At 42.3% G+C, this 17,967-nt stretch overlaps 1 protein-coding gene across 1 annotated transcript; it reads right to left on the bottom strand.

The window, feature by feature from the left end:
- Positions 1 to 1,001: 1,001 nt before the first annotated feature.
- LOC306936543 (glucose-induced degradation protein 8-B homolog) lies at positions 1,002 to 16,298 on the bottom strand. The gene is made up of 5 exons (XM_079520099.1): positions 16,150 to 16,298; positions 13,145 to 13,272; positions 10,026 to 10,222; positions 4,769 to 4,966; positions 1,002 to 2,328 (listed from the first exon to the last, which is right to left on the bottom strand). Exons 2-5 carry the CDS (start codon positions 13,260 to 13,262, stop codon positions 2,155 to 2,157), a joined length of 687 nt encoding a protein of 228 aa, XP_079376225.1. The 5' UTR covers positions 13,263 to 13,272; positions 16,150 to 16,298; the 3' UTR covers positions 1,002 to 2,154.
- Between the last annotated feature and the right edge of the window lie 1,669 nt (positions 16,299 to 17,967).

The following is a 17,967-nucleotide window of genomic DNA, read 5'->3' as shown; positions in this document are numbered from 1 at the left end:
AATTATCTGTATTTCCCATCTGAAAATATGTTTTTTTCCAAGGACCCCCCCCCTAGAAGCAAAGTTTTGAGTTAAAAACATTCGCTCCCAAATTATTTTCAAAAAATATATATATATTTTTAAATTTTATTTTCACTTTTTTTCAAAAATAGCAGACCTACAAGCTCGTAGCGCGCCACTCGGTGGCGCGCTATGAGCTTGTAGATCTGCTATTTTTCAATAGCTAAATTATAACAATGCTTAAAACACCAAAAGGGGCTCAGCGGTCCAGGCAACTTGGCTGGTAATCTAGTCTGGCAGTGTGCCGCGGGTTCGACTCCCGATCCCGACAGCCTTTACTGCATGTCACCCCCCCCCCCCATCTCTCTCCCCATTTCCTGTCAGCCTACTGTCTGTCCCTCCATAAAAAATATAAAATAAAGGCGAAAGCCACAAAAAAAAAAACATTAAAAAAAAAACATTCGCTCTGATAGAATATATATTCAAAGATTTGCGCCGCATTCACGATTTTTCAAAAATAGCAGATTTACAAGCTCGTAGCGTGGCACCGAGCTTGTAGATCTGCTATTTTCCAATAGCTAAAGTATAACATAATGCTTAAAACACCAAAAAGGGGTTCCCGTCCTGAATGGGTTAAGACAGAAACATGAATGTCTTTCTTGGCATTAGGACAGAAATGACCATCATGGTGAATACAAAGAGCAACACATCAATGTTCTTCTATGGACCAACGAACCCATGAACGCTGTCTGTTTATAACCACAGAAACGAACCTTAATACTTAGTTCAGGGGTTCTCAACCCGTGGGTCGCGACCCCTCGGGGGGTCGCCAAATTATTTGAGGGGGTCCCCAAATTATTAAAAAAAAAGAAAAAAAAAAAAGATTTATTTTTAAATTTTATTTTCACTTTTTTTCAAAGATAGCAGACCTACAAGCTCATAGCGCGCCACTCGGTGGCACGCTATGAGCTTGTAGATCTGCTATTTTTAAATAGCTAAATTATAACAATGCTTAAAACACCAAAAGGGGTTCCCGCCCAAAATGGGTTAAGGTTATTGTAGCAGTCAATTTATATTGGGGGTCGGGAGGGGGCGGGGGTCCCGAGATATTGCCAAAGCATTTCCGGGGGTCCCCGGCCAAAAACGTTGAGAACCCCTGACTTAGTTGACTGGAGCCCCACCATGGGTCTACACTAGATCCTCCATTTTGTTTCTCCCTCTACATGAAATGTCTTTGTCCGAAAATAGACGATCACGATGCTTTGTTGTGCTAATGTTCACCGCCAGAATGGGCGGGTAGCCCCTCTGGGGTTCACGTTAGAGATGGGCGATGATGGCACACACACTTTCTTTTCGATCCAATACCTTAAGTAATATCAGGGCTAGGATACAGATACTTTTATTTACATAATAAGGGCGCGTATGGTTTTGATTTCTACAATAAAAAAAAAAATGGGTGTAGCAAGCTTGTGTGTGTGTTTGAACACGGGAGAGGGCAGGAGGAGTAGTGCCGTGGTTCCGATCCGATGGCGTTTATTACAAAAACAAATGAATAAACCCATGATATCGTATGGTATTTTAATGTGATCGATTCTTATATCGATCGCCTCTCAGTATCGATATCGCTATGCCCTGGTTCTCCTTGATTCACGTGGTTAAAAAAGTCAAATACTTTAACTCAACAAAAAAAAAGTCATAGGCCTCACTCAGACCTTTACTGCATTGCTGTATGCTTGTTGGATGAATGTTGTGTAGTGTCATGGCCGCCCCAATGCATTTCCAATGGAAGTCACATGGTTTGTAGTCCACATTTTGGACTACAAGCTGTTGTATGGCTTTCGGCTGTGTTTCGACTGCGCCCCTCCCCCTTATACAACACAAATGTTGTGTCAAACCATGCGACTCCCATTGGAAATGCATTGGGGCGGCCATGACACTACGCAACATTCATCCAACAAGCATATAGCAATGCAGTAAAGGTCTGAGTGAGGCCTTAGCTGTCATTAAAGAAAATAGATAAAAGAAAAAGAACAATAATAAAAGAAGTATCCTTAATTCATACATATACATCATGTAACCTGGTTCTCACACATCAGTCACTGACTGATCATAAATAAAGGGGGCGGGGGACGGGGCGGGGGACGGGTGTTATTCTCACTTGGGGTCCTCGATGGTTCCTTTACTAAGGTCAGTCATTTTGGGGTATTTGACCTTCTTCTGGTCCAGCTCGTTTTGGGCCCAGAGCAGCAGCTTCAGCAGCTTGGCCAGCTTGGGCGTTGACTCGCGGTTCTCATAGTCCAACACGGCCTGGTTCACTTCACTCCACACCTGAAGAAATATATATAAAAAGGTTTTTAAAACATTAATATTCCACACCTGAACAGAAATGTATTTTAACATTATTTTGTAATACTCCACACCTGTCCTGAACCTCACAAATATAAGGTTTAACATTAATACTCTAGTCCAGCGGTTCCCAAACCTTTTTGGCCGTGCACCCCCGTTACCTCCTGACCTATAGCTGACGCACCCCCCCCCCCCCCCCCCCACATGGAAATATAAATTGCACAAGCTATATAGAGACATAAATTTCCTATTTATCCACATATATGAACCTGAATATGGCATATATATATTTAGCATAGGCTATATTCTGCATATACTTGCCATATATTGGCATATGTTAATAGATTTAAAATAAAACCATAGCACCACCATTAGCCTTTTCATGTCGCGCACCCCCTAGAACAGGGGTGCCCACACTTTTTGACTTGAGAGCTACTTTCAAAATGACCAGCTCGGCAAGATCTACCCACCAAATCAATTATTATACCATTGCTGAAAATAGTTTAAAATATGTACCTGAGGGGGAATAGTAGAGTTTGTGTTACATTCTGTACAGTATAAGACAAATGCACTTGGAATGGGAAATAGGAGGAGAAATGTTTTTTTTTTTTAATCGTTTCTTTTCTTCAATATATTTAAATGAAATACTCTTTAGGGGCATGTCATGTGATCTACCTGCACAGCCTTTGTGATCTACTGGTAGATCGCAATCTACCTTTTGGGCACCCCTGCCCTAGAAGGTGCTCGCGCACCACAAGGGGTGCACGCACCAGTTTGGGAACCACTGCTCTAGTCTAAACCACACAAATATAGCGGGATCCGATGGTAATTCCGACAGAGCATTAGTCCCGACATGCGGGAACAACGCTCGAACTAGCGCCAGTGGCGTTTCCAGGAATTACATTTTGGGCAGGCAAGATGTGTTAATTGTCGTCCCCCTGCGCACAATCAGTAGCACTAAAGGTTTTCAAAGGAGATATACCTGCCAGACAGTAGGATACAAAGGCTGAAAGGCTTGCATTTACATTCCAGAGGGTGATTGAGGGTCGCGCTCTACCGCGACGGCCAATCAGCTGTCCATTAATAGTTCTCATGTCTTGTTTTTGTCCTTTTTTTCTCATTGTATGGATTTTGGCCAGGCCAGAAATGGATTTGGACAGGCGGTCGCCTGCCCTCGCCTTATTGTAGATACGCCTCTGACTAGCGCTCGAACATGCGCTGCTCCCGTGCTTGCAGTTATGGTTAGAGGTATAGGTTGTCGGGTCTAATGACTGTCAGACCAATAATAGTGTTGGAAACTAAAGCCTGTACCCAATATAACACGGCCTGGTTAACTTCACTCCACACCTGAACAACAGAAATATATACCTTTTTACATTACTATTATTACTGCACACCTGAACCACACAAATATAAGGTTTTTAACATTATACTACACACCTACAACAATACAAATATACGTTTTAACAATACTCTTTTTGAGTGGTGCAATCACTCCAAGGAACAGCAATGTCCGTGTTCACCTACCTATGTGACTCGTGTTAACCTATGTGACTCGTGTTAATGTGTGATTCATGAGTACCAGTAGGGGCGCTGTTGTGGCAGAAACAGAGAGATGCACTGTTGCGAGAGAGAGAGAGAGGGGGAGAGAGGGGGGGGAGAGAGGGGGGGGAGAGGGAGATTTGCACCACTCAGTTCACACGGGTGTGATTTTTTTCCTATGTTCTTCAGGAATTAATGCTCTACTTTATTTAAGTTATTTGATGACAGGGTCACAAGCTCTCAACACCTTGCAATGTCACAATCGGTGACATCGCATTTTTTTACAATTTTCGTGCCCAAAATAAGTAGGGCGAAAGTGGTTAAGTGTGTCTGTGGGTTTTATAAATAGTATTAAATACATAAAAGAGGTCTGTCTGTCCACTACCAGGTCTTCAGTCTAGTGGCAGTGCCAGCATGCAGACAGACAGACAGGGTGATCACCAACCCACCGTACCTTCTGCATCACGTGGAGCATTGTTTCAGTCAGTCTCTTCAATAGTTTATTTAGTTTTAGTCACATTTTAGTCACCTGGAATGTTTTAGTGTTAGTCTAGTTTTAGTCGACTAAATCTACAGTGATTTAGTCGACTAAAATGTATTGGTGGGCCTTGAGGCCATCGTAATGACCGTTTTTAAACGGCTATTTTCAGCATGCAACCAAGTGTAAAATTACTTCGACTGGATCTCTCGTACACTAGTCCCTTCCTAACATTTTAGTCTAGTTTTTATTTGTTGACGAAATTGTCAATAGATTTAGTTTTAGTCATCATAGCTTAGTTTTCATTTAGTTTTCCTCAGTGAAAAATGGTAGTCGACCAACATTTTTCGTCTTTAGTTTTAGTCGACGAAATCAAACACTGTCACCACCAACCCACCGTACCTTCTGCCTCTGCATCATGTTGAGCAGGTCTCCGAAGGGCGAGTCCTCGGGGTTGTCGAAGGCCAGCAGCGCCAGCGTCCTCTCCATCTCTGTCAGACACTCTCGGCTCTCCTCCCCCTGCTCGGCCAGCTGTGTCTGGGCAAACTCCAGCGCTGACTCAGTCTCCCTTAGCCTGATTAGCTCGATCAAGTGTTGCTGCTGCGGAGGCAAAAAAATAAAATAAAAAAATGAACAGCATTAGACTGTTAACCCATTTTGGGCGGGAACCCCTTTTGGTGTTGGCATCATGTTATAATATAGCTATTGAAAAGTAGCAGATCTACAAGCTCATAGCGCGCCACCGAGTGGCGCGCTACGAGCTTGTAGGTCTGCTATTTTTGAAAAAATCGAAGAACGACTGACATAGAAACATAGCTTTTTCAGAAAACTGTCGGGATGTAGAAGACATTTTTAGAATCTGATCTCAGGTAAAAATGGGTTAAAGGAGCCGCATAGGGCTAAAACCTTGGCGGTCTGAGACATTTCTAGATGGTGTCGTTTGGCAGTCAGTGTGAATCATTTCAAGGACCTACAGTGCCACGGACCCTCGTGTGTGTATATAAACCTCAGTGTTCATGTAGGCCAGTCAATCTATATACATTTTGGATCATTCAATTTTGAATTATGCTTTATTAAGTGGCAGTGATTCTGAATCCATTCCAAGCATTAGTTTTGCACGAAAAACACTCCTTGGGCTAAAAACAGCCATATCCGTCTTCACACATAGCAAGTGGCTATGGCCGCTTTTAGCCCAAGGAACAATTACTATTGCAATTTGTTTTGGGTCACTCCCCTTTTTGAGTGGTGTAAACCACTCCAACAACTGGCTTTGTACCCGTGTCTGTTCGTACCAAAAAAAGCGATGTACCCGTGCCTGTCCGTACCAAAAAAATCACACCCGTGTGAACTGAGTGGTGTAGGGTTTTATATAGCATGATCAGCTGTGGTCTGACGTAATGTCTGACGTAATGAAATAAGGTAAGGTATTATGTAGCCTGATCAGCTCTGATCTGACGTAATGAAATCACACCCGGATGTGATTTCACAACTGGCTTTTTCTGTGCAGAGAAAATGACCATGGTTGCTACGGTCATCCAGTTCACCCGGGTGTGATTTAATTACGTCAGAAATTATTTTGAACATAGCAACCATGCTCATTTTTTTCTGCACACAAAAGCCAGTTGTAGGAGTGGTTTACACCACTCAAAAATTGAGCACGGTTGCTATGGTTAGTATGTGACGTCACTGGATGACGTGTTCTATATAAGACCTTACACCACTCAGTTCACACGGGTGTGATTATTTTTAGCTTAGATTGACTGGCCTAATGTAACTCTGTAACTCAGTGTACGCTTCCACTTGTACACTCTCAGAGTTACACACACGTAATGTAAAGGCTCCATGTCGACCCCTTGTGGTCCCTGGACCGTACATTGAGAAACCAGCGCTGTAGGAAGCTTAAAGGGCCTTGCAAATGTGAAGCGAGGAACGCAGGCGTTGTTGCCTGGATCAACACAGGTCTCCTCCAGGTCTGTCAAAAAAAAAGCTAAACAGAATCCAGGTCTGGTGCGTCGTGGGCGTGTGCACGTAACGAGCACGCGCGCAACAAATTCAAGGGACTGCGCTCACGTAAATACGCTTGCGTTGATGTCGCACCGTGACTTCTCCGAGCAAAAAACGCAGGTCTCATTGAAAATGAACTATAGGCGCGTTTTATCGCTCCCCGTTTGCAAGGCCCTTAACGGTGATCAAGAGATTTCAGAATACCGTAGAAAAAAAATGAATCAATTGTGAAATTTGCTCGCTGCATGAAACATTAAGGAAGACTCCTTAGACTGTCTGAGACTTAAGAAAATATTTATTTATTTTATTTGTAGATGCTTATAATAAAGGTTCTCAGTGCTCATAGAGTTAAAATTAGGAAACGTTTCTGTCCTGGGACCTTGTCAGTGCTATAAGGGCTATGAAACAACCTTTTAATTTTTTTTTTAGACTTTTAACCCCTTTTGGTGTTTTAAACATTGTTATAATTTAGCTATTGAAAAATAGCAGATGTACAAGCTCATGGCGCGCTACGAGCTTGTAGGTCTGCTATTTTTGAAAAATCGTAAAAATGTGGCGCAAATCTTTGAATATATATTCTTTCAAAGTGAATGTTTTTAACTCGGGTCTAAATGGGTTGGAAGTGGAAAAATAACTGTTTCAAATGCCTTTTTGCCTAAGAAAAACATTGTCCACTGACGCATCTTTTCAATAGTCTAGGCAAACAATGGTTTCCGATAATAACGACGTGCATCTGCATCGCCATCATTTGATTTCCAGTTAGACCAGGCGAGTTGACAGTGAACACATTCCTATTTACAGCCAGGGCTCAGGGAGTGGCTCACTGGGAAGAAAGGCTTGTAAAGCCACTGCCGTTTGCCGCGCGCTCGCGCAGTGCAATTAATCTTAAAAGCTCAAGTGGAACCGCAGAGGCAATAATAATGCTAAGCAATCATACAGCATAGGACTGGCAAAAAACCACTAGCAAAGCAGCAGAGAGTGCAGTGTGCATTTAATTAGCTTCTAATCCATTGTGAGAGAACACAGGGGTTGTCTTTACCACAGTGGGTTGACACGTTTTTCGATAATTCTCCCCCCCCCCCCCCCCCCCAGTTCTCAATCACTGAACCCATTGCAAAGTTATGTTATTCGTGTTACTGATGTAATCCGTTTAATTTGTGTTCAGTTCTATGTTCTAAAATTGTGATTCTGAAACCTGTCTTGCCATTAAATGAATGAATGGAGAGAATGGGGGAAAAAAACACAATTAAAATGCCAGTGGTGTGTGCCAACATACTAGGCTCTATGCACAGCGGAATTGGGCCCCTCCCTTACTTCTTTCACAGGTGTTAGCCGTCATACTAATGAAGGCTCTGATCTATTCTAGTCAAACTGAACTGTGCTGATGATATTGTTGCATGTTGGCTCACCGGAAAACACTCTGCTATGCCAGCCCGTCTCAAAAGTGTCCTCAAACGGTGGTCCGTGGCTCAAATGGTGAATACATTATGGGCCTTGGTGTGAAAAAGGCTGAGAACCCGTGGCCTGTAGCACCAACACTTAAAGGTGTAGTGAAATAAAAAATACGTTTTTCACACTTTTAGACCATATCCGTGGTCATCATATGGTCATACCTAACAATGGATGCCAAAAAAATGGGAAAATTCTCATTTTTGTGTGTTTTTATATCAAACGTCCATAAAAATATATTTTGTATTACTTCCTGAAAACGAAAACGTGCTGCGTGATGACGTGTCGAGGCCAACATCGATAAAAGCCAATAAAAATGAAGCTCACCAGTTTAATTCCCCATATCTCCGCATCCGTCCAGCACAGGCTGCACAGCTGCTACTGATTACAGAAATCTTCCGTTTGTATTCCCATTCAAGATAACATCCAGAGAGTGTATTACTCGGTTTCAACTTAATCATCACGCTAAAAATGTATCTGAAAACATTATAGGGTAGAAATAAGCCACATTAAGAGTAAATTGGTAAAGCTGGCCGACTATCAGATTTGTAAACAAACATCCACAGATTCCACACGCTGTCCTGCGTAGCATAGCTACCCGTCCCTAGCTACCGTCCCATCCCCTGAAGGGATGCGACGCTCTGATTGGTTCAGAAACTTCATAGCGGTGTTTCAACTTGAGACCGTCTGAAACTTCAAAATAAAATGTCCACCATTTCCGTTTCACTACGCCTTTAAAGGACCACTTCACCACTTTTCAACATCTCTTCATATAATTGGTCCTCACTAATGTTCATGATAAAACACCACCATTTTTTCCTACTCAGTCTGTGTCTCATAGGAGGGCTGTGGGCAGTTCGGACACCCGTCCACCAGTGACATCATCGGTGGTGAATCCAAGCTAATAGAAACGGCAGGCTTTCTTTTCCTGAAAAGTTGCAATGCAAAAGTTGAAGGCATCGTTCTCACGATAATAAAAATCTAAATATATTTTAAAACAAATCTTGTTTAAAAAATAATCTGCCTAATGATGATGTCACTGGTGGACGGGTGTCCGAACTGCCCAAAGCCCTCCTATGAGACACAGACTGAGTAGGAAAAAATGGTGGTGTTTTATCATGAACATTAGTGAGTACCAATTATATGAAGAGATGTTGAAAAGTGGTGAAGTGGTCCTTTAAGCACCTGGGCTGAGAGCCAACTAATGTGAGGTTTTAGACACAGACTAGTTCAAGAGTAAAGACTGGACCGCAGGAGTCCCAGACAGCCTCTTAACCCCAAGCCTTTGGCTATACTCGGAGTGTAAAGTAGCGACACGCTTTGATCTCGCCGCAAAGCGGGTGCCTTATATGGGCTATAGTTCCAAACATTGGAATTTGGAACTATTCCATTGAGATAGAATGAGCACTTCCACATTCCATTGTTACAATGGGAGTCAACGCTAGTGTCACCACTCTCACTATATTACTCTGGCTATACTAAACCCATTCAGGACAGGAACCCCTTTTGGTGTTTTAAGCATTATGTTATACTGATCTACAAGCTCGTAGATCTGCTATTTTTGAAATCGTGAATATGTGGCGCAGATCTTTGAATATATATTATTTTAGAGCGAATGTTTTTAACTCAAATCTTTGCTTCTGGTGGGCGGGGGGGGGGGGGGGGTCCCTGGAACAACATATTTTCAGATGTGGGTCCGCAGCCAAATACAGATAATTCTGTGGGTCCTTGACATGAAAAAGATTGAGCACCACTGACATGGAAACATAGGTTTTTCAGAAAACTAAAACTAAGACGAAAAATGTTTGTCGACTGCCTTTTTTCACTGACAAACTAAATGGAAACTAAATGAAAACTAAGCTATGATGACTAAAACTAAATATATTGACAATTTCGTCAACAATTAAAAACTAAAATGTTAGGAAGGGACTACAGTACAAGTCATTTTACACTTGGTTGCATGCTGAAAATGCATGCTGCGACGCGTTGTGAGCTTGTAGATCGGCTATTTTCAGCAAGTGTAAAATCAGCCATTATGACAGCATCAAGGCCCGACAAAAATACATTTTAGACTAACACTGAGACATTCCTGGTGACTAAAACGTGACTAAAACTAAAAGGAAAACTATTCAAAAGACTGACTAAAATCAAAATTTGCTGCCAAAAACAAACAATGCATCCATCCCATAGTAGTACCGTAACTCACCTGCAGGTGGAAGTAGAGGTAGCGGTTGGTGTCCAGCAGCTCGGGGTGCAGGCTGTTGATGAGGGCGATGGCCTCCTGGATCTGACCCTTCAGGATCATCTCTCGGATCTTTATCCGCTCGTCCAGGGAGTCCAGGTCCACGCTGGGCTCGATGCCCGACTCCATGCGGAACTTCTCGGCGGCCTCCTTGAAACCCTCTTCCAACAAACAAACAAAAAGGAAGGATGAGTAGCACTCTTTAACCCATTTAGACCTGGGAACGATTCTAAAAAATGTCTTCTAAAAATCATGACAGTTTTCTGAAAAAGTTCCTATATCGGTGGTTCTCAATATTTAATGTCAAGGACCCCAAAAATTATATGTAATTGTGAATATATATTCAAAGATTTGCGACACATTTTCGCGTTTTTTCAAAAATAGCAGACCTACAAGCTCGTAGCGCGGCACTCGGTGCCGCGCTATGAGCTTGTAGATCTGCTATTTTTCAACAGCTAAAGTACAACATAATGCTTATAACACAAAGGGGTTCCCGCCCAAAATGAGTTAATTACTCCCGAGTGCTTTCTCGAAAATGCTACCGAAATGTTGCATCCAAACTAAACTTAGATGAACAGATGGTGGGGAATGATCGACTGAAAAAGTTCACAAGATTTAAAGACTGTGTTTTTGTCACATAACTTGGCGTGTGGATACAGACACACAAAAGCCAGACTGTGCGACTAGCAAGGTTCCAGGGATTTATTTTATTTGGAGGACGTTTCAATGTTGTACTCATTGTAGGAGAAAACTATCGCACACCTAGCAATCAGGCGTATGCACACAGGTGCGTAGGCCAGTGGACATCAAAGAAAGCAATAAGGTGCACCCGCACACTGTGTACCTGCTCGGCACAAGAGTAGTGTCTCATCTCAGGCATGAGGAAGGTCCCTAGTGACCGAAACGTTGCTTCATTAAATAAGACAATAATGTTGTACTCATGCCCAGGCGGTGGCGTAACCGTCTGGGCACCCGACTGGTAATCCAGTCGCAGTGTGCCGCGGGTTCGACTCCCGAGCCCGACACGGCCTTTACTGCATGTCTTCCCCCATCTCTCTCCCGTTTCCTGTCAGCCTACTGTCTGTCCCTTCAAAAAAACCAATAAAAGGCGTAAGCCGCAAAAAAAATATCTTTAAAAAAATAAATAATGTTGTACTCATTAAAAAGTATTTAGTCAGAGCTTTAATAGTGTGCAGACTTCTCGTCTCTTAATTCAGTGTACGTATTGTTGGATTATTTTTGGATGTGTGCGCTTTGCCATGGTTTTCTATTCCATCTTTCCATGTTTTTTTGTGGCTTTCGCCTTTATTTTATATTTTTTCATGGAGGGACAGACAGTAGTACTGACAGGAAATGGGGAGAGAGATGGGGGGAAAGACATGCAGTAAAGGCCGTCGGGATCGGGAGTCGAACCCGCGGCACACTGCCAGACTGGATTACCAGCCAAGGTGCCTGGACCGCTGAGCCACGGCCCAGGCCTTCTATTTCTATTTAACACAAGTAGGCAGGACGTTCCACAATCACCAGCTTTGCTGGGGACCACTGGGGACCCCCTCAAGGACATCCTGGGGGTCCCCAAACCACACTTTGAGAACAATCTTTGAGACCATCGATAATATAGTATGATAATAACACAATTCAGAATTACACCAAGAACTGTGGGGGGAGGGAGAAAATGGGGGGGGGGGGGGAAATGGTATGTTCAAACTATACTTAAATTGTTGAAACCTGCTACCAACATATATTTAAAAAATATATACTAACCAATCACAAAAAAGAAAATAAAAAGGAAAAAAAAGAAAATTACACCAAGGAAGGACCATGCTGGAAATAAGCTCTCCAGCTTTACTGTAATTTATCATTTTTACAGATTTGTACATACTTATGTTTATATGCATTTTGTCAACAAAGAAAGCCCTGTTCATTCATAATGGGTAGGATATGTGCTATAGCAGCCTACCCGTTACCAGATAGTTCATAATGAGTAGCAGAGGCCAATACTTCTTACTTCTTTAAATCAGGGATGTTTAAACTTTGACTAAGTGAAGAGAAAATTGATGCTACACAATTTAAGTTATGTACTTGATGTGAAAGATATGCTTGGCGGGGTGGGGGGGGGGAGAATATCCATCTTGGAACTTAAATTTGCATGTTTATACAGTAAATAATTTGGAATACATTGATTTATGTACATGTTTAACCTTTCAGCAAATGTCTTTTCAGCAAACGTTTTTCCTGTGTTTTTACGATGTACAAAGGATAATCCTTTTATAGTATATATAAATGGTTCATAATGAGAAGGATGTGACATGAGTGTTAGAGAGGCAGGGGCTGAAATCCCATAAGAGGGCACTTTTGGCCCAAAATAGCAGATCTACAAGCTCACAACGCGTCGCAGCGCGACGCGTTGTGAGCTTGTAGATCAGCTATTTCCGGGGGCGCAACCCTGCACTCTTTAGCTACTGGAGATGAGGTGTAACGACATGCATTTCTATACAAATTAGTTCAATGCAAAATGCTGCGTTCAAGTTCAGGAGACTTCGGGGGAAAAAATAACAATTCTCCTGAATGCTGCCTTCCGGCATGGCATGGAAAGGAGAGGATGGGCCTTTGCATTTCTTTCACCATGTAGTAAATTCTGCATTCGCAGCCTGCAGAGGGCAGTTGTTTTACAGACGGGTAAAGGGGCAGGGGCTGAAGCCCCCTTTGATGCGTGATTATGAATCCCACCAACGTTCTAGGGTAGACCCGCCTCACCATGTGTCTGATTGGCTCCCGGGAAGGCATAGTTTTACTGAGGTTAGGCCGTTCGGGTTAGGTTTAGGGGGGGTGCATACTTAGTTTAGACTAGTCATTGGTTAGACATGTGTTAGGTTTAGGTGTGCTGCCCCGTGGGAGGTTAGGTTTAGGGTGAGGGTTTGAGATGGGTTGTAGTTGTAGGATTAATGACTGGTCGCAAAAATGAGAACTGTCAATCACAACGACTACTGGCCAATCACAGCAGGGCTTTCCTAGAACTGCGGTGGGATCCATAATAACGCCCCTTTGATACCTGTGTGTGCACGCCCCTGGATGTGACCTACCTGTGACCAGGTAGTTCATGATGAGGCGGTTCATGTCGGCTCTCTGGATGTGCACATTGTTCAGTTTGTCCATCCACTCATCCTTCGTGATGTCTTCTGGCTTGTCGGCATAACTCATCGTTGAGCTCCTGGAAGGTTATGGAAGAATAAAACAGGTATGAAGATTGTGAGAGAGAGACACTGGCCCCATTTACATGCAGAAATTAATTTGGAATGAATGGATTCATTCCAGTCATCAGAATAAAAATCACACCCGTGTGAACTGAGTGGTGCAAGGTCTTATATAGCCTGATCAGCTGTGGTCTGACGTAATGTCAGTGACCATAGTAACCATGCTCATTATTTTGGGTCCCACGTACAGGTACACACACGTACAGGTACACACATACATAGACACATAGATACAGACAAAGCTGGTTGTTGGAGTGGTTTGCACCACTCAAAAATGCTCATGTAAACACCTCAATTGGAATAGAATATCCCATTCCGAATGAATTTTCATTCCGGTCTGGAGGGGTGGTATATACCGTTTTGAATCGGTATAGAATGATCACCATATAAACACTTTATTCCGAATGCTGCTGGAAGTTTGGAATACATGTATTATTTGACACATGTCTGCTCTTAGTAGACTATAGTGCTTTATGCCCATGTCCAAGCAGAGATGGCCATTTGGAGACATTTTACCCAGTAGCACATTGTATTATGGGGGGGAAAAAAACTGGTATTTGTATTTTTCTATTTACAAACCCATCAGCGAATTACAGTGCCATTGCCAATTGCAGTGTATGGGTGTAGGGATGCTGTGTTTTTTAGTTCTGGGTTGTTTTGGGTGGAGGTCGCGTGTGGTTGTAGGGACTGCGCTTCAAAATATATTTTTATTTTATTTCATCAGATAATAGCCGTCAGTGTTTGTCGGTTATTCATCTCTTAAGGGATAACGGTTATGGGTTGGCCATCTCTATAGTCCAAAGTTATATTCCGAATGAATGCTTTGGTCATGTAAACAATTGAGGAATAGGAATACTTGTATTCAGGTTCCATTGTAAACAGTTGGGTATGAATCTCTGTTCGGAATGCATTCATTCATTCTGAATACATTGTGTGCATGTAACTGAGGCCAGTGACACTGCTAGCCAGGGCCTAGAATCATGGCTCATATCATCTCTGATGAATTGAGCATGAAGGAACGTCCCCAATGGAAACAAGCAGATGGGCTTTCTTGGGTTTGAAATCCTCTTAGACCTTGTATTTGAACTGTACTTTCATCATGTGCTTATTTTCTGTAAACTGTTAATAAAGTCAACAATCAGCTGTACGTAATATGACAGCCACGGTAGGGCTATGATGACATCGACTAATCTAATAAATATATACGGCAACCTTCCCTGTGTTTCTTCACTAGTCTGATCCAGAAGAACAGTTTGCCGGCCACTGCTATAGAGCGTCGCAGTCCCGCCCCCTACCATGGCCCAGGAAATGATTCTCCGTTCATTTTCCTCATAGACATTTCAGAAAGTATTTATTTAAAGACGTTTACGCCGCGGACAAAGCCAACTCGAGTCGTGACAAATCATGACAACAAACACAATTTTTTGGGCCGAACAAATAATTAGAAAGAAGAAAAAAACGGCAGGTTACAACACTTTTGTTGTTGTTTTTCTTTGTAATTATTTGTTTGGTCCAAAATATTGTTTGTGTTGTCATGAGTTGTCACGACTCGAGTTGGCTTTGTCCGCGGCGTAACCGTCTTTAAATAAATACTTTTTGAAATGTCTATGGGACAAATGCATTGGGATTCATTTCCTGGGCCATGGTAGGGGGCGGGACTGCGATGCTCTATAGAGCTGACAATGACGTATTATATCTTCCCTTCTTCTCTGGAGTCCTGCCTCCAAAGCAGACCAGACGTAGAAAACTGTCGTTCCCTGATGTCATCGCCAGGGACACATGCATCAGTAAGCAGGAACTCAGAGTCACCACCCATACATATAATAATATATGGTGCTGGCACTCACAATGTTTGTGGCACCTGGCCTGGGGAGTGTGGCGCTGTCAGTCGGAGTCCAGGGTGAATGTAAGCACACGACAGACTAACCCTTATTGGATAAATAAATACCAGTGGATAAAGACAAACTTTATTTCCATTATGGATTTTCCTGCATTTCTATTAAGGACAGACTTTGCGGAAGAGTTAAATGGTGGTAAGAGGAGACTTGCGACACTCACACACAGCATAGATAGGTTGGCAATTTGATTTATTTTGGACATTTCGGTTTGGTTTACGGACAGTGACAGGACACTAATTGATTTACAGTAAACCTTTTGAGGACTGTTTTTATATTGATTTGTTTAAGTGCATATTTTGTTATTTAAAGCTATACTTTGTTTATTAAATTTCAGCTAAACTTATTTACTCTGTTATTTATTCTTCTGAACTGACCCACCACCTCCATTTCTTTTCTAGACATTGGTGCTTCAATTATTATTGTTACTTGCAACCCGGTTATACATACATGATTAAAGTTAGAAATTATAATGAAGATTGTGAGAGCTAGACTTGACAGTCTGACACTGCTGCTGGGGCACAACATGTACCAACCACACACACACACAGTCTGACACTATTATTATTATTATGTTTCAGGGCTATAGGTCTGACACTGCTGCTCCTGGGTCACAGCATGCATCACAACACTCCTACAGATATAAAGAACCTGTCTACAAGATACTGATGCCTTGTGGATCTGTTTACATTTTGGGGGAAACGACACCCTCAAGCGACGGAACAGAAATAAAGCCTAAAACAACAGAGAACCGTTATCTTACTTTAGGACGACAATGACTCACTAATAATATTTAAAATGATTGACGGTATCAGTTGTGTGTTGAAGTAGGCTTAATGTTTTACTAGTAACTACATTCATTCACTGACGTTTGATTTCCAAAACAAACACAGACAGAAGGCTAACATCGCTAGCCGGGTGTTGTTGTTGTCAACTCACCGTGCAAAAACGCAGCGTCCGACGATTACGGTGGCGAAGAGTGAGTCAATAAAAGGATAATTAAACAGACGGTTTTATTAAAAGATAAAAAGTAAACGCACACACTGATCAATCAAGCTCTTTGCGGCTCCAGCTAGCTAGCATAAAGTGGCAACTAGCTAACGCGGTGCTCTCGCGATGCGCGAGACTGAGGATACGGGGCACCCGATTGGTTGGCCCCGTTACGTCATGGTTGCCAAGGTACAGTCACGGGCTGACTTTAGTATTTTAATGTATATAAAATATTAATTACAAGGGTATTTCTAATAGAATTATTTGAGTCATTATACTTTAATATTTATAATATTATTTATAATATCTATCTATTATATTTTTTAACGTATAATGAATGAATTATGAATGATTATGTGAATATTGTTTCTGATATAACTATTTGAATGGAATACCTAATATAACTGTGTATATAATATTATACCTAATAACTATGGGTTATTATTGCGACCACAGGACGCATTTACTAATATGAAATTGTGCATTTCCCGTCAGTCAGTTGATTGGTTGGTCACCCCAGACATGAGCATGTGACATCACGTGACATCATCGGGGATGGAGATCTCATGATGTCATCAATATTAAGGCCATATATGGGAATGCCCATATATGGAGATCCCTGATGTGACGCGCCTGGCAGCCGGCGAAAACTAGAGCTCTCAACAGGCCCGGAAATTAAGGCCCGGCCTTAACTGGGCCCTCATCAAACACTGTACACTCAAGACACTGCCCCCGCTCCCACACTAGAGTTCTCAACTGGCCTGAAGATTAAGGCCTGGCCCTACCTGGCCCCGGCCTCATCAAACCCTGTACACTCAAGACACTGCCCCCGCTGCCACCCTTAGATCTCCATATATGGAGCTGACCTGTTCTGACATTCCATGTGTTGATCTGACCTCATCAAACCCTGTACACTCAAGACACGCTCCATATATGGCCAGTACAGAATTCATATGTTGATCTGACCCCCCATGCCAAAGCGCCAACGCTCGCCCAGCACTCACTCTGCTGTAATAATATAGTATATAGCCACTATTTCTTATGTAACCCCTTCATAGATATTAATAAGAGAATTCACTTTAGGCCTATTTCTTATACATTAATGTGTAGTGTGTAGTGTTCACAGATAACCTGAGAAATGTTTCACACCTGTAAAGCTGCGATATGACAAAGTTGATGCGTTTGATTGATTGAAAATTGTATTCACAGTAGGTATAGGTAGAATGGAGTACATTTCAAACTAAGTCAATAAAAAGACTGCTATACGAGGATGGAACCAGAAAAGTATAAGACTTGTTTACATCAGGGTCCTCCATTTTCAATTCATCAGAACATTTAAACTAAGAAATATAGGCTACACTTCTATGGAAAAAAGGAAAAAAACATGTACAGTATGGAAAAAGGGGGGGAGGGGACTTTGACTTTTTTACAGGGGACAGTTTCGAATTGCAGCTGTCCGTAGGTGCTCTTTGAGAGCGGTTAAGGAGTCTAGGGATTCACATTTCTTAATGGCTGTTGGTAGGGCGTTCCACCTTTTTAGTGGCATAGGAGCAAAATGTATTTAATCCCTTCTTTGAGCCGAATCTGGGTTGCACATGTTGTGATTGTGGACTTTGTTGACATTAAGAAAGGATTTTGACGGGTATCTTGGTGGTGTAGCGAATCTTGTGGACCAGGCCCATTGCAAGTTGCTGTCGTTGTCAACCCTAAGCCATTACATCCTATCAAAGCATATGGGCAGGGGTGAGGTGGGTTCTGGGAGTAAGG

Source organism: Electrona antarctica (assembly GCF_951216825.1).
Source record: "Electrona antarctica genome assembly, chromosome: 2".
Classification (NCBI taxonomy): Eukaryota; Metazoa; Chordata; class Actinopteri; order Myctophiformes; family Myctophidae; genus Electrona; species Electrona antarctica.
The sequence above is the reverse complement of the archived record's forward strand: the minus strand, read 5'-3'. Positions and strand labels throughout refer to the sequence as shown.

Bases quoted from the DNA above. Each gene is read 5' to 3' on its own strand.
- LOC306936543 (XM_079520099.1), bottom strand. From the start codon at position 13,262: ATGAGTTATGCCGACAAGCCAGAAGACATCACGAAGGATGAGTGGATG. The intron at 4,967-10,025 runs GTGAGTTACGGT...TTGCCTCCGCAG, and splicing joins ACCTCTACTTCCACCTGCAG to CAGCAACACTTGATCGAGCT. The intron at 2,329-4,768 runs GTACGGTGGGTT...ATATTTCTTCAG, and splicing joins ACATGATGCAGAGGCAGAAG to GTGTGGAGTGAAGTGAACCA.